General features: G+C 37.6%; 1 protein-coding gene across 4 annotated transcripts in view; it reads left to right on the forward strand.

The window, feature by feature from the left end:
* The window catches only part of ASAP2 (ArfGAP with SH3 domain, ankyrin repeat and PH domain 2), an 88,044-nt gene that overhangs the window by 29,690 nt on the left and 36,856 nt on the right, over positions 1-21,498 (forward strand). For 2 of the 4 annotated variants that reach the window (XM_085217987.1, XM_085217988.1), the window contains exons 4-6: positions 8,865-8,939; positions 9,962-10,011; positions 20,113-20,242. In XM_085217987.1, the coding sequence (XP_085074113.1) occupies positions 8,865-8,939; positions 9,962-10,011; positions 20,113-20,242 (255 nt within the window). Of the gene's footprint in view, positions 1-8,864; positions 8,940-9,961; positions 10,012-15,742; positions 17,044-18,325; positions 19,995-20,112; positions 20,243-21,498 lie in introns of those variants that run through there. The other 2 variants (XM_085217990.1, XM_085217989.1) reach the window with 2 other exon arrangements.

Raw genomic sequence — 21,498 nt, forward strand, 5'->3', positions numbered from 1 at the left:
GCTTGGTCTGGTGGTTGGCAACCCTGCGTATGGCAGGGGGATTGAAACTAGATGATCTTTGTGGTCCATTTTAACCCAGGCCATTCTATGATTCTAAGTACGTATGGACATGACAGTTTGTTGTTGGTTGGTTGGTTTTGTTGTTTTTTTAGTACTATTGTAGGATAGTCATCTTCTTTCTTAAAAAGAGATGTCTGGTGAAGAACAGGTCTCTCTAATGATCTGCTCTTTCCTAATGCACTTCATATTGTTGATTTTAAATTTTAATTTTTTTATTTTCTCCTGACTGGCAAGGGAAAAGTGAAGAAATAGAGGAACAGAATGTTTTTTTTTTTTTTTTCAGGAAGACAGTTCCTTCTGATAATAAATGTATATTTAAAAAAATAGAAACTCATCATTATTGCTTGAAAATACCACATTGATTTATAAGAATTACAAAATTATGAAACAACTATAAAACAATTTTAATGATTTTGGTGACTTTGCCTGTTGCAACTACTAGAATGATTTCTTTGTGACTGAGGTTACTTCAAAAGCCTGTTTAGAGGTTTGCTGATGTAGGTCTGATTTTCCAAGAGATTAAAAGGATATTGACTAGCACAAAGAGGCCTATATACTGGTTGAAAATAACATTAGTTTTTTTTGTTGTTGTTTTAATGATCATAGCCATACATGGAACAACCCCCATGCTTTCTCACACTGTTGTGAGATAACCAGCTCTGATTACCTTAAGCGCATTGGCATTGAAAAACATCCTCCTTGTAGAGTGTTCCCTGATAGCATCCAACATACTTTGGTTGTAAGTAGTTTTGTTAGAAATGTGGCTAGCGATATGCAACCTGCTGCTGTTAAGAAAAAACACTGGAAGATGTTATTTAGGTAGACCTGCCCCTGAAGTTTCATAGGGCTCTGAATTTCCCCAGAAGATCTTTAGCTGAAGCAAGTGGAGAATGTGCAGGGAAGTGAGAGGACATGTTCAGACTGGAACAGATGCCAAAGCTATTAAGACTGGCAAAGCTTTAAGGCTACTGTCAAGTTTTGCTTTGTCGTGTACTTTGATTTTGTTTCTCGAAGCTGATGTGTTCTGTCAGCTCTCGGTCTGGGTGGCATTTAGAGCTGTAAAGTGCTTCTGCAAAGAGATTTTCTTTTCAACTTGTCTTCAGTAGGATAAAGGAAAGACATAATAAAGTTGCTCTACTTTTAACAAGGTTAAAGTTATTGTTTCCTCTAGTGTTTTTAAGGGTTTCTCAAAAGACTATGCTGTTTTCACAGGCCTATCAAGACATTAATGTTTTAAACTACTTCATTGATATCTGAAATAGTTTTTGTTACAATTAAATTAATCAACTGTAAACTATTAAACTTGAAATTCATGTCTTGGAATTGCTCGAGTTTTATGTGTTTTGCTTTGCTTTTTTTTTTTTTTTTGAATAAGTAGAGTTCTTCAAATTTGAAATGATTTCTGAAACTTCTTAAGAGGAAAAAAAAAGCTCATTGCATGTCAAGTCCTTGTAGCTACTCACTTTTGCCTAATGCACTGATCAATTTATGATATATTCTGCAGTATTTTTTTAGCCATAGCTTCAATACTAAATTATACATCTTCCTTGAACTTCCCTTGAATTAGAATTGTGTTTGAGATCAGTCAATTAAGAAGTCTTTTTTAATAGTGAAATACAGAAAAAAAAATGGAAGCTTCTTTGCTGTGTTAGAGCTAACACAGTACCTTTTGTGGCACATACAGTATTGCTTTTTGGATTTTTTTTTTTTTTCCTGATGGTAACTGAGAGGACTGGAATCTACCATATTCACTGTGTAAAAGGTAGCTGGAAGGAAGAGATTCAATGTGAAAAATTTTTTTATTAATAGTCCTTGGATTTTCAATGAGGAGAAATGGAAGAACAATGGTGGCATTTTTCTGAATACATTCATTTTAATTCATTTAAAAAATGTGAGAAGGAAGATTTGCTTAGATGTAGAAGATAACCAATGAGAAAACAGAAGGACATATATTTCTGTACTGCGTAATGAACTTACGGATTTTTGTGTCCAGAATTTTCTCTCCTGGATAATGGGTCAGTACAGAGTTTTAAAAATATATTTGGAGTCTGAAGCTTTTGTAAAATTGTGTATAGTTTATTAGAAGTATTCATTTAAATTAAGTACATGAAGGACCTATTATATGTGAAGATTAAAGATTGATGATTAAAGATCATCGTGAGGCAATTCTAGTTCAATAAGTCAGCTTCATCAGTGGCCCAACTTAAATGACTCTATGTAAATTCATACAGCATGGGAATAAACAAGAGGAGTTAGAGACCTGCACACACCTTCAGAGCCGTGATCTTATTGGCACCGTGGAGATGTGGGATGGCTCCCATGACCAGAGTGCTGGAATAGAAGAATACAGGCACCTCAGGAATGATAGACAAAGGAGATAAAGAGGGCATGTTACCCTGTATGTCAGTGACCAGCTGGAGTGCATGCAGCTCTGCCTGGGAATGGATGAGGTGCTGGCCAAGGAATTGTGGGCCAGGGCTAAAGGATGAGCTGGGACGACAGGTGATGTTATAGTGGGGCTTCTGCTGCAGGCCGTCCAACCAGGAAGATGGAGCAGATGAGGGCTTCTGTAGAGAGAGGAGCAGCCTCGTGTTCTCAAGCCCTGGTCCTCGTGGGGAACTTCACTCACCCCAGTATATGTTGTGGGGACAACATAATAGGACATAAGCAATCCAGGAGGTTCCTGGGATGTATTAATGGTAGCTTCCTTCTCCAAGTGATAAAAGGGCCAACAAGTAGAGATTCTGTACTTGACTTTGTTCCCATCATCAAGTAGGGATGGGGTGAGGAACGTGGAACTCAGGGGCATCCTTGGCTGCAGTGACAATGAAATGGTAGAGTTTGAGATCCTTATGGCAGAGAGGAGGGTGCACAGCAAGCTCACTTCAGGAGAGCAGGCTTTGGCCTTTTCAGGGGTCTGATTGGTTAGAGTCCTGTATGTCTAAATGTCCTGGCAGGTTAAGTTCCTAAGCTGCTATCCAAAGACTAGTCTCTTTTATCTCTATACCTGATAAGATCATAGAGCAGACTTCCTGGAAACTATGATATTGCACATGGAAAAGAAGGAGGTGACAGCCTCCTTAATGAAGGTGGCTTCACTAAGGGTGAATAATACCTGACATCTTTTGGTCTTTTGTGATGGGATAAAGGAATAGTAATTATGCGATGTCATCTACCCCATTTGCACAGAATATTTGACACTATCCCACATGGCATCATTGTCTCTAAATTGGAGAGACGTGGATTTAATGAAGGGACTAGTTGGTGGATAATGAATTACTTGGATGATTGCACTCAAAGAGTCGTGGTCAATGACTCAGCATGTACGTGAAGATGAGTGATATTCCTCAGGGATCCGTACTGGGACCAGTGCAGTGTAACATCTTTGCTGGTGACATGGATGGTGAGATTGAGCGCACTCATCAGTGAGTTTCCTGATGACACCGAGCTGTGTGGTGTTGTCAATGAACTGGAGGGAAGGGATTGTTATCCAGAGGGACCTTGAGGGGCCTGACAGTAATATTCTAGATCATGAGAAATGAATAAAGAAAAATGCATAAAAGTGAGGACTGTTTTCATCTTCAGCCTTTTTAAAAGTTATCTTTAGGAACTACTGAACACAGAATTACCCAGAAGGTCTACAGGGATTTAAATGATCAGAAAGTACTGTAAACTTGTGTGTAAAACAGGAAAGAGATGTTAGGGCTTGCTCTTGCAGTAAGTCTAAAAGTACAGAAATTGCAATGGACCTCTTGGTTTAGGTGCTAGGAAAAGCAAGATGTAATAATTCCTCTTAATGTGGCATAGGTTCAGTTCTGTCTGGAATGTTATCTTTATTTCTTTGCCAAAAAGATATTGATCCAAGTGGAAAAAAATTCTAGGACAGTAAGAAAAAAATTGATCAGGGCTTAAATAGTTTGTTTTCTGAAGAAAACTTAGAAGAATGGGTTTGGCTCGGAGATAACTGTGTGCTTGCAGAAGGGGAACTTAGTAAATTGCATGTAAATGGCTCTAACCATGAAAAATATTAGATGAGGTGGCCCAAAGGAAGCAGTGGAAGCTTCCCACTTAGATGTTTTAACCTAGGTTAGAGAATGTACAGTTGGGAATTCTCCACTGGCAAGAAGGATGGGCTGAAATAACCTCAAGTCTCTTCTTGCTTTTAGAGTTATACACTTTATGCTTTTAAGAGTACACTAAAAAAAATGTATTTCCTTTTATTTTATTCTTGTAGTTCCTAATCAAGAAAGTTCCAGTCTGTAATTTGTCTACTGGTGGTGGTATAGTGGTCATTCCCAGTAGTATGCAGCATCACATCACCTACTGTAGGGAACCTGCTTATGCAGGATGATTGGACTAGATGATCTCTAGAGGTTCTTTCCAGCCACTAAGATTCTGTGGTCAACATTTGATATCTTATGTGAGGATCTTTATATAGCCATTAGAATGAGAATGTCCATGTGGGCATTTAGTGTTGGGCAGTCGCTGCTTCACTGGACTCCCTTTCCTTGTGGTGTGACACCAGTGATTGCTGTGCCTCCAAGTCAGCCTGTCCCAGTTCTGGGACGCATGATCATGTTGCAGGCAGGGCTGGGAGCAAGGACACTCAAAGGTACCATTGTGTCCTTGTGTGTGAGAGCCGGGTGTGGTGAAAAGTCCAAAGTTTTTGTTACGTGATTTTCCAAAATCTTACGGTTAGATGCCAGAAGCATCTCTTCTGTAGTGCCTTTCTGGGTTTTCAGTCACTCCATGCTCATGTTGATTGATCCTGTCCTACTCAAATCACTGGAAAAACTATTGAAAATTATTCAGTGCAATACTTCTTGCCTTAAAAAAAAGAAAATAATTACGAGTCAGCAAGCAAAATTGTCACTTGTAAACACTTGAGTTCACTGGTGGTTGAGAAAACCCAGTGCTTCTTAATACATGGAATCCATCTAGAATTCGGTAACAGCTGTGTGAGTCATGTCGTAGGTTCTTCAAGTGTCTGAGTTATAGTTTAATCAAAATCATTCTGTGTTAAGAAACCTCCTTGAGAAGTAGTGAAAAAGGTTTTGGTTTCTTTTTTCGTTTGCTTTTTTTGTTTGTTTTGTTTTGGATTTAAAGCAGTTCTTAAAAAAAAAAAAAAGTCTCATTAAAATAAATAGGAGTGCTGGCAAATGAAGAACTTCAGTGTTTAGCCATAGACTCTTAAGCTCCTTGAAAATCTTTCTGCTTAACAAATGTTGGCTTGCCTGTTTCCTCTGCCATCACTTCTGGCAGCCGTGAGTTCGTTTATTTTTACATTCTCCCTCCTGCCATTTATTCTTCTCCTCCTCTGAGCTTTCTCCAACTTATGAAGTTTTAATTTATTATCCTGTCTCTGTCATCTTATCTTGTTGGAAGCTGTCAGAGGAAAACTGCAAGTGTGCCAAAGCAGCAGTGTTGGAATTAGAAACCAGGTCAACTATTTCTTTGCTTTGCTTTTCTTCTAATACATTTTTTTCCCCAAAAACTTGCTTGTGTTTCTCTGGCAGAGGATGACTTTAATTTCTTTGAAGGTTTCATGCACTTTTGTTCATGTCTCTTTTTAAAAAATATTTTAAAACATAAATAGCTGTATACATTTTATATCTATGTACACACATAGCAGGAGCTGCAGCATATTAGTGCTTCTCTGTGTGTGAAAAATGAGTCTGAATTTTTGATAGTTCAGCTTAAACTTCTCAAGAAAGAGGGAAAAATGTAAGATCATTCTTGTGTATCCTGCTTTGCTGATTTTAAATATGAACAAGTACGATTCATCTAACTAGGCTAATAATGACAAATTCATGCATTATGATACTTAAATTTGTTGCAAGTAAATCAGAAATAGGGGATACAATGGACTGATAATAACTTGCAGGTAGTAGCACATGGAATTGATTTGGACAGGCAAACATTCTCCCTACATTAAAAAATATATATCCTAATTCTTCTGGAGTATTCTATTTAGGAGCGTGAGTCCGTGTCCCATTAACTGAATCATTGGGGAATAGCCAGGACTGTTTTGAAACCTGATGGTTGGTTGTATGAATATGCCTCCGAATAGCTGAGGGTCTGCCATTTTTATGACTTAAGGAAGAAAACACTTGTCTTGAATCTGCTGTTGAGAAACACCTCACTCCCATGTTCCTCTTGATTATGTGGATTTGAAGAATATTTAAATGAAGACATTGATCTTTAGGCTACACTTTTTACTACAGCATAGTGATAAAGTAGAATAACGCAGTAGAACATGTAGCATAGGATGAGATCTTACATGAAGCCTCTTCTATTTCTCCTCTTGGATAGCCATTCTGGCCATCACTCTTTGTGTAGAAGTTTTTATTTTTTACCTATGTTTAGTGTGATTTAAGCTGTTTCACTTATACTTCATAAACTACTATTTTATTAACTGTAGACACTGTTATGTTGGTATGTAGATGTTGTAGTGCTGCAGAGAACGTAGAAGTGGATTGTTTCCACTATCAGCTAAGCATGCGTAGATGCTGCTCTTTCAGTTTTTCTAAGAATTATTTTAAAAACAAACACAAAGAGTTGGAATTTAATATGTTGATTCTAAAGGGCTGTGGTTGCATCCTGCAGCTTTTTTGGGAGAAGGAGAAGTGGAGAGGGGAGGGGAAATGTGATTGATTGTAGATACTCAATAGACCAGATTTTTTTTCTTCAACTTTCCTAATCATTTCAAGCTTTAAAATTTATGTACGTTCTTTTTCTTCTTGGTTGCTGGCTGAAATTTCAAGCAAATGCAATAAAATAGCATCTTCAAAGAGGAAAAGCAGTATTTTGGCTTTTTGTTCTTTTGTTTTTAATAGCAGCTGTTGAGGATCACTGAGCATGAAGACCACTGGGGATGAAACCCTTCAGTTTGCTTTAGTGAGGCCACCAAGGGTGATAGATATCTTTCATATTTTTCCATTCTCTGTTGGCTGAAAATTCATAGTTGGAAATATTATATTTTTTTAATTCCTATTAATGTCATTCCTTATCTGACTGGGTTATGCTAAATGAGACTTTGATATTCCTGACATTTCTTCAGGAACAGAAGCATTATTTGTTACATGATGCAAACAGTTCTGAAAATCTGCTTTCATATATACATTTCTGTGCTTCTTGAAAAAAGCACATTAAAAAAAAAGTTAACAATTCCAACAAAAAAAGAAACCCACCCAAAGGCAGCTTTCCCTTTACTGCTGCAAAAATTAATCAGATTTTCTTTCTGTCATGTGATTCTAAAGCACTCTGTTTATTACGTTCAGCACAATCTGTTTGGGTTGTTACAGTTTAAACTCTGTGCCTAGCTGTCCTGGCTCATACTTGGAACGTTGTCTCCAATCATAAAGGGTTGGAAATGAAGTGTTTCTTTTCTTGGTGTATGCTACTTGCTTTCTTATTCCTACTGTAAGTCTTCAGTTTTTTCCCCTGTCAAAATACTACAGTACAGATAATCCATTCAGAACCATTATTTTTTATGTTATTAACTTATTTAAGTTTATCTAAGTTCGTTTTCAGTTTTTATTTGAAGTGAAGATTTTTTTTCATCTTGGATTATTTGTTCACTTTTGAATTACGTGCCTACTCAAGACCTCATAAAATCTTTATTTAAAAGTTTTTGCTGATAGGCCAATGGCAAACACAGCACTTTCTAGGAATATACGCTAAATGTTTAACTAATGGCTTTTTAGGAGCCAGAATTCTTTGTCTTTATAGTTTGTGTCAGAGTGAGACAGTATGTATTGTGAGTAACAGACACGTTTTATGGAATGGGCCTGAAGAGACTTCAAAATTAAGAAGATTAGTTTAAATGATGCTCATGAATTAAAAGACATAAATGCAGAAAAATTGTGTCATTGTTTTGATATAACTTAAACAGTAAAATCAGACAGTGTTAGAAATAGTGGTCTCATTTTGCAGTTGTTGGATGTGATATTTACATGAGCAGGAATTCTGCTGGTTTCTTGCTGGCTTGGATTGTAATGTTTCCCGAGTAAGTTTAATTAACTCATGTTACTGCATCTTTGGTTACTGGTTGTACTGACAAGTATCTTCATAAAGCAGTGTTAGGAAAATAATATGTATGATATGCTCTGTTAGCCAAGAAGGCCAATGGCATCCTGGCTTATATCAGAAATAATGTTGCCTGCAGAACAGGGAGGTGACTGTAACCCTGTACTCAGCTCAGGCAAGGTCACACCTCGAGCACTGTGTGGTTCTGGGCCCCTCACAACAAGAAGGACATTGAGGTGCTGGAGTGTGTCCAGAGAAGGGCAGCAAAGCTGTGAGGGATCTGAAGCACAAGTCTTACGTGGAGTGGCTGAGGGAGCTGGGATTGTTCAGTCTGGAGAAGAGGAGGCTCAGGGAAGACCTTATTTGCTCTCTACAGCTGCCTGAAAGGAGGTTGTGGTGAGATGGGGGTTGGCCTCTTCTCCTATGTAATTGTGATAGGGTGAGAGGTAGTGGCTTCAAGTTGTGTCAGGGAAGGTTTTGGTTGCATATTAGGAAAGCTTCTCTGGAAGCTGGAATGTGCTGCCTAGGGAGGTGGTGGAGTCACCATCCCAGGAGGTGCTCAGGAAATGTGTAGATGCGGTCCTAAAGAACATGGTTTAGTGGGCAGTGTTGGATGTAGATGGACAGTTGGGTTTGATGATCTTAGAGATTTGTCTCACCCTTTATGATTCTATGAAGATTACTTACTGAAACTTTTTGTAATTTCTGAATTGAGGCAAGTACATTCTATATTAAAATGCATTGAATGTATTTTCATGTAATTTTTTGTCTCACAGATTCAGAATATGAACAACATAATCACTTTTCCGTTGGACAGTTTGCTGAAGGGAGATCTGAAAGGAGTAAAAGGGGTATGTTTATATTCTTATTTATAATCAAAATTATTGTTGGTACAGTAGCTAATGTAATATTTTTATCTTATTTGATGTAAAACTTATTAGCTTAATAAACAAGATGGTTATTTTTTATTATGAACTGAGTCATCCATTCTGTTTGTGGTTGCACATACAGCTTGCTGTTGTCTACATACACAAAACATTTGGAAGCTTTAAAAACAGTTCTGAGATATAGAAGATAAGCAGAGAAGGAAGTGTAATAATTATTAATTTATAGATATTCGCCTAGTTGAAAGAGGCACCTTAAAAAGGAAGAATTTTTATTAATGTATATATTTAGCACTCTAAATGTACCTTTTTAAGAAAAGCACTGAGTGAATGTACTGTTTTTCTGAAGAAAGGCTAAATCTACTTGTGTCCTGAATATATTTCCTATTTAAAATAATAATAACTTAGAACTCTGATGATATGTTTACAATAAATTTCAAAGCTATAGCCAACAAATGAATTTGGCTTACACTTCATTTACTGCTGAGCAAACAGGAAGCAACTGGCAGCTATTGTTCTAGGACATTGAAGGAAGAAGAAGATGTACACAGACTAAAAATGGTCTCTGTATGTTACTGAAGGATGAAAAGATTATTTATACACTTATGATTATTTACACACTTATGATCTTTCTGTTGCTTGCTTAGTGTGTTTTGCTCCTCTTTTTCTTCTGTTTTTCAGCATCAGAAAAAGTGCACTTAATACAGTGTTGCTCCATGTTCCTGCCTTGAGAAAACAATCAAATACTACTTTCATATTATAATTGTTGAAAAATCCAACTCAGGACTCCTAGAGATGCTTTTAGTAATGTGAATGTATTAGTCTTATGTACAAGACTGCTTTTACACGGTTCTTATGCGAGCTTTGCAAGAACATGTAGAATTCTTTATTCCAGTAGGCACTGCAAGTGGCATAGATTCATAGTTAGAGCTATAGTATTTTTCATGTAAATAAGTAACTGCATTATTATTTCTTTTTGGTCTTGACAGGACCTGAAAAAGCCCTTTGACAAAGCTTGGAAGGACTACGAAACTAAAGTGTATGTATATTTTAATCTTCTATATAAAAGTATAATTGAAATCTAAGAAAGTTATTATTTAGTAATACGGTTCCAGGCAGAATTCCTAGCTGGGAAGATTTTTATCTGAGTAGAAATGTAAATATAGGCAAAATCATTTGAAATTCTGTAATCCTGTAATATACAGTTTACTTCATGGGTAAATATTTTCTTTTTTTTTTTTTTAATGCCATGATAGTAGCTCTGATAGACTTGTTAGCTTAATGAAGTTCTAAGTAATCAGCGTAATTTCCCACTTCAGTTGGGAATGTTTTATTTCAATTGAAACATATAATTTTTAAATTTTTCAATAGTTTCCAGTAAAACTACAAAAAGTATAGCAACATAATTATACTTCTTGATGCAATTTTAAGGATTTGTTGTTATTTTTTTCTTCTCTTTCACGGACTAATTCACTGTAATTAGCAAGTGTCTTTAGTTACAAGAGCAGATAAAAAATGTCTGTGTGTATTCATAGAACCACAGAACCACAGAATTGTAGGGGCTGGAAGGAACCTCTAGAGATCATGGAATCCAGCCCCCCTGCAAAGCAGGCTGCACAGGTAGGCGTCCAGGCGGGTCTTGAATATCTCCGGAGAAGGAGACTCCACAACCTCCTTGGGCAGCATGGCCAGTGCTCTGCCACCCTTACTGTGAAGAAAAATTCAGTTGTCTTTAAAAAAAAATGAAATATATGCAAGCCAAGATTTAGTTCAGGATTTTATAACTTGAAACACTTCTAATGTCTCTGTAATGTCTCTGGCTCTAGCACATTTCATGAGACTATGCCCAGTGCTGAGGTCTCCAGGAAGACTTTAGTGAGCCTTCAGCAACAAAGTGCTAACGATGGTGTGGAGATAAGCTTATTTACTGATATGGCTGTAATCCTGTGATTCCTGATCTGTCTAATAGCACAGACCTTCACAATATTTTAATTACTGCAGTTTATTAAAATATATTAATGTTTTCTGCATTTCATGCCATGGTTGGATGCTCTTAGCAGGTGTAATGTGTACTAAAAGTGAATGGATACCTATATTGTTCTTGTCATCGATATCACGTGTCTAGCACAATTTATTATAAGCCACTTGCTTGAAAATGTATGATAAGGTGTTTAAATAACCATAACATCAGTGTTTATAACATAATTTTATATCTGGCTAAATGAATCAAAGAAGTCAACAAAGCTTAATTCCTCAAATCAAGCAGAATTAATTTTGTTACCTGTCATGACCCAATCAGATCAGGGTCATTGAGATTTTGAAACTCCTTTGGTCTAAATTAAGGTGAAATGACTCCCAACAATCAGTTAAATGTTTATTTGTATCCCGCTACAATACTTAGCATAAGATTCTGGGTGTATATATCTATCTATCTATCTATCTATCTCCATAGTCATTGGTGATAAGCTGATGATATGTTACATTCTAATCTAGCATGAAGATAGAGATTGGATAGATGGGTAGGGAAAATCTGCCTCACCACTCTTGGTTCCAGTGTAGTCTCTGGTCTGGTAATATTAGGGTGGCAGGCGCACACCTGACTATTGAGTCATAGTTCTTTTTAGTTATTGCAAAAAGGAGATACTTCACAGATGTGCCTCTTGTTTGCATGTGAGCTGGTAGTGGGGGGGATTCAGTATTTGAGCATGTGTGGATGGAGGAGGGGTAGCATCAACCCTTTCTACTCCAATTGAGTCAGGGTTTGTGGAGACACCATCCCTTATCACATCAGTCAGGTAGGCATCTCTTGCAGCTGGGAAACTTGCCCTGACTTCCACAGGGATGTAGGGACATCCATCCTCTGTTGTATTCCACACCCTCATAGAATCCACATGGAGTGGTTTGGAAGGGACATTTAAGATCATGTAGCTCCTCCTGCTGTAGGCAGGCACACCTCCCACTAGACCATGTTGCTCACAGCCCCACACAGCCTGGCCTTCAGAGCCTCCAGGGAAGGATCTTCCACAACCTCATTGGACAACCTGTTCCAGAGTCTCACCACCCTCCCAGTAAAGAATTTCTTCCTGTTATCTAATCTAAATCTCCCCTCTTCCAGTTTAAAGCCATTTCCCCTCATCCTGTTTCTACGTGCCCTTATATAAAGACCATTCCTAGCTTTCCTGTAGGCCCCCTTCTGGTACTGGAAGGCTGCTCCCAGAGACATCTCTTCTCCAGACTGAAGAGCCCTGGCTCTCTCAGCCTCTTCCCTTAGGGAGGTGTTTCAGCCCTCTGATCATCTTTGTGGCCCTCCTCTGGACTCCCCTCTAACAGCTTTATTTCCTTTTTATGTTGGGGGCTCCAGAACTGGATGCAGAAGGTCTCCTGCAAATGCTTCTGTTTCCCTGCTCCAATTGCAAACTTAAGCACACAATTTCTGATAATTCTTTGCTGTTAAGCAGTGCCCCAGCACTTGGGACATTAAAACAGTTTCCCTATGTCAGGAATAGGTATGCTTCCTGGTGTTACCAAGTCATTTGTGTCAGCGCAGCTGGTAGTCCCTGAACAGAATTTCATGGTGAGTTTTATTCCTTATTCCAGTATTACTTGGGTTGTGACAGTTGGTTGAGTTTTCTTAGCTATCCATCTAGTGTCTTTGATCTTCTGAGGTCATCAGCTTCACATGTACCATATGATTTCTGGTGATGCAGCTCCAGAATATCACAGTATTTTAACACAAATATCTTTCAGCAGATCCTTGGCTGCCTATATTGACTGAGAATCTAGCACCATTTTTTAGTTTATTTTCCAGTTGCACAATGTTGAAATGGTTCTCTGGTGCCTACTGAGTTGACCCATCTGAATTCATGTGCAAGCAGGCTTCAAAAGTGATTTCTGTAGGCTGTTTAAGTCACAAAAGCAACAAGCTTAGCAAGTTAGCTAAATCTCGTTATTTCTTTTGAGAATAATAATGAAAATGATCTAATTACTGCTTTCCAGGTTTGATTTTTGAGGAGGACCTTAGCTGTGTTGTATTTTTGAAACTGCCTAGCTACAGCAGAATATTCATAGTAAGACATTCTGAAACATTAAGATAAACCCCCAGTCTGAATCCTTGGAACTTGTAACTGTGCCAAGACTATGATGGCTCCAGTGCTCAGTGGTTTTTTTTAATACCAGCAAACAATCCTGTTTGGTGCTATGCCAACTTTCAGCTATTGAAGTAATTAAGATTTCTAACCATCGCCCTTGGCAGTAGTTTGTCTCTGAGGATGGGCCATAAAGAACAGCTCTGTAATTTAGCCTGATATTATCTACCTGTGCCTGATTACTGGATCTGAAAGCTTGTTTAATTATGTAGAACTCATTCATAGTGACATCGCACAAAGCTTGTGTGCAGAATTTAAAATAAATACAATTGCAGGCTGCTGAGGCATATATCAAGAACGCTGTTCCTAGTGGAATAGAATATTCACCAGGATGAGCACGTTAGAGTGATGTAAGGGTTTGTACTTTGATCCTCAGTTTGGTCCTAGTAGCGGGTGGTTTGTTTCAGAGTCACTTGCACTACAAATATTTTCCTTTTTTTAAACAAACAAACAAACAAATGAACAAGCAACTTGAGTACTTGAGAAATAAAAATGGCCATGGGAAATGCATTTGAATCTCATTTGAATTTAATGACAGTAGATGCAGGAAAAGTTGTTGTGTGCATTGTTACATTTAGCACGTGAAGATGTGATGTTGGCCTTGAATTTATTTTCTGTCTGTGGGATTGAATCCAACGTATGAGATCACAAGATTTAATTATTTTTTTTCCCTTTGAGTGTGACTGTCTTTTAAAAACTCTGCTTTCTGACTTTGCTTTTAATTAAGACACTTCATTTTTTATTCTGAACAGGTTCCTTTTTTCAGTGTAAGGAGGTAGTTCTTCTTGGAGATACTTCTTTCCAAGTTACCTTCATAGTTTTTGCAAAATTCCTTAAGGAATAAAGCATGTCTCTTTAACAGTGCTTATTTTTAAACCACTTATGCTGCAGTTTATTTAACATATTAAAAAAAAAAATAATAAAATTGAAGGTAGCATATGTTCATTAGGAAGTTCTTTCAGATCCATTACCATTTTCTGTGGTATTTCCGGGTGGCTGGCTGGTATGGTTGCCATGTTTTTAACTGCTAGCTTTTTAAGCAGTTACATAAAAGCTCCACATCAGTAGTCTAGAGTTTAAAGCTGTTTGTCTAGCCTGTTGGACTCCTTCACTTTGATCAAGACCAAAGGATCATCTGCTTGAGGCTTGGGATAGAGAGCCTGGGAATACCATGTACAGGCAAATTCTTCAAAGCTCTTTTTTGTGATTTTTTTTTAATGATGGTTGTTTTATGACAGTTTTTTGTGGCTTAAGTTTGTCCATCAGGAAGTATTATTTTTTCACTGCAATCTGCATCACTTCTACCAAGTGAGTTACCAACTAAATTCAGAACAGAACTTTCCTGACCTCCCTCCAGGAGGCCTGTGGATTTATCAGACCATCTTGTGTGGAAGACAGGTTTCCAGATAAGCTGAAATGCTCCCAGCTGTCACTGTTTAGCTTGGCCTTAACAAATACTGGAATTTTAATGGTGTGATTTTCAAGCTGGGGTGAGAACACTGGTTTAAGCCTGAATTTGTTGAGACCAGATTTGTCATCTACTGAATTTTGGACATATGAAAACAGTGAGGTTTTTCGGTGTTGCTAGGGTTGCAATTATATGTGCCTCAGAGGTTTCTAGAGAAAATAACTTGTTTTGATTCTGTGGTCATCTCAAATGGATCTGAACTTCTCTGTATCTGTGTGTTTTGGTCATCTGTAGCGTTGGGTACATGCAGAGTTGTCTCTGCTAACCTCAATCTGCAGTACTGACAGAGGTTTCCGCGGTGTTCTTTAGTGTGTTACCTTAGATGATGCCTTGTTTGGACTGTTTCTAAAGCCTAGGATTATGCTGAGTTAGCTGTCTTTTCTAGTGATACTTCTGTTGCATCTTTTTTTTTTCTTTTTTTTTCCGCTTTCTTTTTTTTTTCCCCTTTCTTTTTTTTCTCCCCTTGAATTCACAAATCATCCAGGTTTCTAAGCAGCTTTGTCTGCCTAACTCTGTTTATCCTATGCTTAAAATCATATCACTGGCCTGAGTTTCTGAGTCACAAGTACAAACCTGCGAAGCAAATCACCAAATAGCAAAGCTGTGTTTCTGTAGTATGTTCAGAAGTGGCAATGCCTTTATCCTGATTTCTGTCTGGATAAGGAGATTCTTAAACAATTTTTCAACTCAATAAATAGAATTCTTCTGATTCTTCCTTATAAAAACAGCCTGTTTGCCTCCATATCTCATCTTTTCCTTGCACATCTTTGATAATGCTGAGTGTTGATACACCCAAATGTGATGTATTTGAAAAGAAATTCATTAAAAATTTTTTTTTTCTTTTTCTCCATAATCATTTCTGATCTGCTTCTTCAGACTCTGAAGTTGTGTTTGAAAATTGTTTATGTATCTGGTCTTGTTTGGGAGGGTAATGTTGATCTGTTCTTAAACTCTTAGATCACCATCCATCAGTGTTGATTATTGTTGATTGATTCTTCCTTTGTAGATACCGAAGTTCTCGGAGCATTTTCCTCGAGATCACCTCAGCTGACGTAACTGGTTTTGTACTTTGGAACTGGTTTTGAATAAGGGAGTAAGAGGAGCAAGCTTCATGCTAGCCAGCCATAAGAAAAAATCAGGAATATCCTTAGCTGACGTGGAGGAATAATTCATCTTTCCTCACCATCCATCATTAGCATGCTTCATTTGTAACACTAAAGATCTTTAAATGTTTTTAAAGCTTTAAGCTAGCTAAAAGATCTCAGTTAATCTCTGTTCAGCCTCTGAGAGCTGGACGCTGCTGCTTGCTGCTCTGGGACTGCAGTGGGATGATGTGTGTCTGCTCTTCTGACTGGAATTGGTGCATACTGGGCTCTGCTTGTTACAAGGCAGTTGCTTTCCCCCATGTACTTAAACACTAATGGCAGACACACTGAGGGAGCATATGGGCAGGGAGTACATGTCGTAAAACTGCTCATACTTCCAGCAGACAGACTGCATTCACCAAGGCAGTGAGCCAGATTTCACCCACATTGTTTAGTTTGATCAGTCCTCTTGTGGTAGATTTTGAGGCAGATATTGTATCACTTCTACACAGGAGTCAGAAGGATAAACTTCCTGAAGCACATTATTTACTCCCTTTTTTAGCTGTGTAGTACTGTCAGTATCCCAGTATCCCAGACACAAAGCTGTCTGTCCTGAAAATTAACTTAATAAAAATTACTTTGTTTTTAGGCCTGTGAAAATGTATTCTCTTCAGAAGTCCTGCGCTAGTAAGCATTGTGTTAATGCTATTAAAAATAAAAGCTCATTGAAAACTAGCAGGCTTTTCTGGGAAGGCTGACTCCCTTTCCTTTGCCATTTTGCTTTGAAAGGCTGGACATGAAGTCTGTTATGCACACTTGAGTGAATAAAACAAGTTATTTGAATGTGCTTAGGGGATTATAAGATCAAGGCAGTAGTCTGAGGTGTGTTACATCACTGTGCAGAAATGCAGGCACTCACATGTAGATATCATTAATGAATGGTTTTTGAGCCAAGTCAATAGGAGAATGAACAAGTTCTTACTATAGTCTTGTGTAAAGATGTCAGCGTAGCTATGTAATTAAATGATATTTCTATCATTTAAAACTCATTTTACTCAGTTTTAAACAATATTTAAAAATAATATCTGAAAATTTTGCAGGCTTTTCTTAAATTACTTCTTTAGATTTGTAACATGACTCAGTAGACCACTGATATTCATCAATTGTCAGTACTTCTTCCGTATTTTCTTTTAAAGCATGTACATAAAGCGCCTTCCAGGTGCTGTTGCCACTGTTCTGCACCTACATACTTAGCCTGGCTTACTGCTGTACAGGTACAGGGAAGGAGAGGAAGAAAGACATAGATCCTGCCAGCTTGCTGCTGCTGCCTCTGCTCAGGCCACTCCAGTTTTTAACCTTGTTCCCTGCCTTAGGTATGTTAAAGAGCAATAGGTTCTGTCCTTCTTCAATAATAATAATAATAATAAAGCTCACTTTGTTTATATCATAATGTGGAGTAGAATTGAAATGGAAGTTTCTACTGAAAAACAGTTGTTTCTCTAATTGGAGCTTTACATATAGTCATGCAGTGATATTTGAACGGATGAGGCCACTTATTTTGCATCTGACCTACTTTTTTGTTAAAATCCTTCATCCTCTATTTCAGCTGTACTTGTCTATTACATGTCTGAGCTCATTGTCTGTTAGTCATGTGCAGCTGTCCTGCAAATGGTCTGAAGGATGCTCAGATTTAAATCTTAGTCAGCAAAGTCTATATATACAGTATGTACTGCATGAGCTTCAAGAACAGCAGTTTTACAAAATGCTTGCCTCTTATTGATCCTAGAAGATTTTCCTAGAGCTTTCTATATATTTTTATTTTGCTTCCTTGATCTGCCTGGAAAACTGGAATGTGCCGCAATATTTGGAAATCCCAAAATTGATACGTTGTAAAGCTGTTTTTTCCAGAAGGATTTAGTTAATATTGCATTGCGGGAACATCTGATGCTGCCAGACCCTGACTTGACCTTTGAGATACGATAGGAAACACAACTAAACCTTGCACCCAGAAAATTTGCATGCAGCACTGCATTGCTGGTAGCTTTGTTTGCCTAGAAACCAAGTGTCTTGTAGCACTGGTCAGAAAGGAGGCAGTGTTTTGCTATAAGAGAACAACAGGTTAAATTCTGAATTACAAAGCTGAAAAGGTCGTCGAAGATGGAAAACATAAATAATAAGGAAATGCAAACATAAATAAATGTACCTCTGGTACTTGTTTTCGTTGTTTTAAAGCATCATGAAAGTTGTTGAAACCACAGTGCCTCTTCCTCCAAAGCTCTGCCTTTGAGCAGGTGCCTGACCTCTGAGTTTGTTTCTAGATCTAGCTTCCCATTTCCATAGTGGAAACTTCTAGCTGCTACAGAAATGCAAATGAGGCTCCAGCAAGTGGCCTTAAGGATGCCTTGTTTCTCCAAATCAGTTGGTAGATGTTGGTGTGCTTCCGGTTTGATTTAACTACCATATACTTGTAAGAATATGCTTATCTTTTAAAGAGTAGGCAGACTCTTCCAGCCAAGTCTAACCTATTGTTTAAAAGAAATTCAGTTTCTGAACACAGTGTATACTGTAATATTGTGCTTATTGGTTTACTCTTTAGCAGTTAGGTATCTTTTGATTTAATTGGCATTTATCAGCACTTTATGACATGATTAATACACTCCTAATATTAGGAGTGATTATGTCACCCTTTGTTCAAGTGTTTTTCTATATAAACAACACAACTACTGGTGGTTTCTATATAAACAACAAAACAATTGATGGTTACTGAATTTGGATCACGTTTCATTGAATTCATTGAATTGTTAAGTGAATGTGGAAACTAAGAGAACTAAAACTATCCTGAATCATTTCTCTGAGGTTTGACTTTTTTAGAACTATCGTGTCATGTATGACTTAGAACGTGGTGTGCTGGAAAGGAGCTCCATATTTACCATTCTCTTTGACTCTTACTGTAGCGGTGTTGTCCTTGTTCACAGTTGGTGTCCGGTTAATTCTTCTGTTTGCTTTCCATTTTCTGTGGTTACAAAATGGCATATTTGGCAGTAGGTTGGTAAGAGTATAGACTTTTTTGATGAAAATAGAACACTCTGGAATTGCGTTTTTCCTCAGGCAAATAAAGACTTTCAGGATATTTATTTCAAAGGAGAGGAGCTTTCCTCAGAACATCTCTTTCCTGTGGAACTTGATGTGCTGAGGAGTGCAGTGTTGGCTGGATCTGCTGAGTGCTGTAATACTACAGGGGATTGGCTCCACTGCGCCTGCCAGTAGGGAGGGCGAAATGGGGCTTTTTGGATTGCCATTCAAGTATGTTTCCCTCTGGGAATGTTATGGGATGAGATTAATGGGATTAATTCTACTTTTCCGTTGCTGCTTGAGGCATAAGAGGAGATAATTTCTCATTCTTGAGAAAGGCTGGATATATTGTTGTGTAAGAATATAGTGGGCAATGTTAACATCAGGTTAAGAGAGCACTTGAGACGTATCATCTCTTCAGAGAGAGAACTGAGAGACACTTGACTGCCCAAGAGGGGGTGTGACTGTTTGTGTTGTTTGTACCTCTCGTGGGCTTCCTGGATTCTTTTCTAATGCTTCCTCCTGTCCAAAAGCAGTATAGCATTTCCTCAGGAAGCTCTTTTCAGAATTTTTTGCCTCTAAGCTGTGCATATAACAGTGCCATAAAGCAAGCACTCATCTATTTTCTTTTATTAGTATCATTTTCCATATTAGGCTGGTCTATCTGGGTAATCACTGATTTTAGCAATACTACAAAGAATAATGAAGGCACAAACACACGTAGGGGAGTTCTCCCGCATGACGAGCATCAGTTCTTCGTTTACATTCTCCAGGAGAACATTTTTTTATTCAGAGCTCTTGGAAAATGTCCGTGGAAACTTTTAGGGAATAAGGACAGCTGGTCTGGCAGACTTTGAAGTCTGCAACACAGTCGGCTGGCCGGCATTCCCAGTGCCAGCTGGCTCAGTAGGAAGTAGAGATGGCAAATGTGATTTTGGCTTAGGAAACCCTGTATATATAGAAGATGACTTGATGACAGGCAAGACTCAATAAATCTGGTGACATAATTGAGCTACATTAACCAGTGTTTGGTCTGCTGGGATTAAGCATGAATTTTAATTGAAACTGTAGGATTATTTAGTTGCAGATTTTTTTTTCCAGTACAAGAAGTTAATATCTTTCTCTAAATTGTAATCTTCCTTTAGAGTATGTCAGGAAATTATTTTAACAGATGATTGGATTAGGTTTCAGCTACTGCTTGTCACTGCTGATCTTCAGTCATTGTCAAATTTCAAATGAATGGCATCTGGAAGTAAGTCTATGCAAAGCTGCAAGACTGGCTCTGCATCTGTCAGTAGACTTTGTGAATAATCAGATTTCCTGAGAGGCTTTCAATTTCTCACTTCACTGACTGATTCTTCACCTTATAGTACAAAAATAGAGAAGGAGAAAAAAGAGCATGCTAAGCTGCATGGGATGATCCGTACAGAAATAAGTGGTGCTGAAATTGCAGAGGAGATGGAGAAAGAAAGAAGGTTCTTCCAGTTACAGATGTGTGAGGTAAGATTCAACATGAAATTTGTCTTGTTCTACCAAAAAAACTATTAGGAACACTTTAAAAGTGTAAGTATTTCAGGGAAAATGGGATGTTAACAGTAACAAGACAGTAATGGACTTAGTTTGCCAACGTACGTTTTTCTATCCTGATGAGCTAACTTTGCAGCAAATTTTCTAGTTTGACATATAAGTAAATTTTAGAATAAGCAATGCAAAGCTCAGTTGAAGACTAAGAAATGATGATAGGTATACTTTCACACTCCTACTTTATGTTATTTTAAGTCCTAGATCACTCTCTGCATTGTTCCCTACACTGCCAGCTGTTGCAGCGTTATGTGAGGAAGGACTCCAGTTTAGCCCTCTTTTGGGCTGGTGCTGGGAAAAGAAAGCTAAGGATGGAATCCAGTTGTCTTTCAAGATGGCTCAGAATGCTGGCACTTTGAAATCTTTGTGACTTTGGTCTTTGTGATGTTAAATCCGATGCAAATTTTTTTTATTTAATTCATTTAAAGACTCATAAGGTTCTATAAGGAGCTGAGGCTGTTTGTTCTCAGTATGCACTAAGTCAAAAATACACCATGGATGTTTCTTCTGTTTTTAATATTAATGACTAAAGCTAATTTTACCTATACACCAGCCTACTTTTAATACCAGTTTTGGTAACTGCACAAACTGATATTTATTAGAAAAAACTTCATATACCTGTACAGAGTCAGACTAAAGTATTCAAAGCTGATAAAGTAATTTGAATACTCAATAAATATAAGGATTTTACCAACTAATTGCCCATCTGTGTCATCTGCAAGAAACAGTGTGGAACAGATGCTTCTGTTTCATTGTGTCACAGTAAAGGAGGAATTCATTTCAGTCGTTTGTAGAGATATTGAAATGTGGGGTGAAATCTCTAAAATTACCTTAAATGTGGAGTAGCGGAAGTGAATCCTGTATTTTTTCTGGTTTTTAGGAAGAGATTATGCTTAGTTACATCTAAAGGTAAAAGGAGTAGTAGTAAAAAGAGATTTTGTTTTGGTTAATATGCCAACATAGATTTATAAGCAGTTGCCTTGAATATCAGTTTTACGTCTCATGCTAAACTATGTTTTTTGTTGTTTATGTGTATAAGGAGCTGGTAGAGAAAATGACAAAATTAGAAGGCAGATTTAAAAATACTGGTTAAAATAATCCCTCTTTTTTTGTTATTGTTCTTTTGTTTGCTTGTTTTTAGTAAATTGCTTTCTTCTGACATCTACTTGGCAATG

The sequence above is a fragment of the Meleagris gallopavo genome, chromosome 2, assembly GCF_905368555.1.
Source record: "Meleagris gallopavo chromosome 2, MGAL_WU_HG_1.1, whole genome shotgun sequence".
Lineage (NCBI taxonomy): Eukaryota > Metazoa > Chordata > Aves > Galliformes > Phasianidae > Meleagris > Meleagris gallopavo.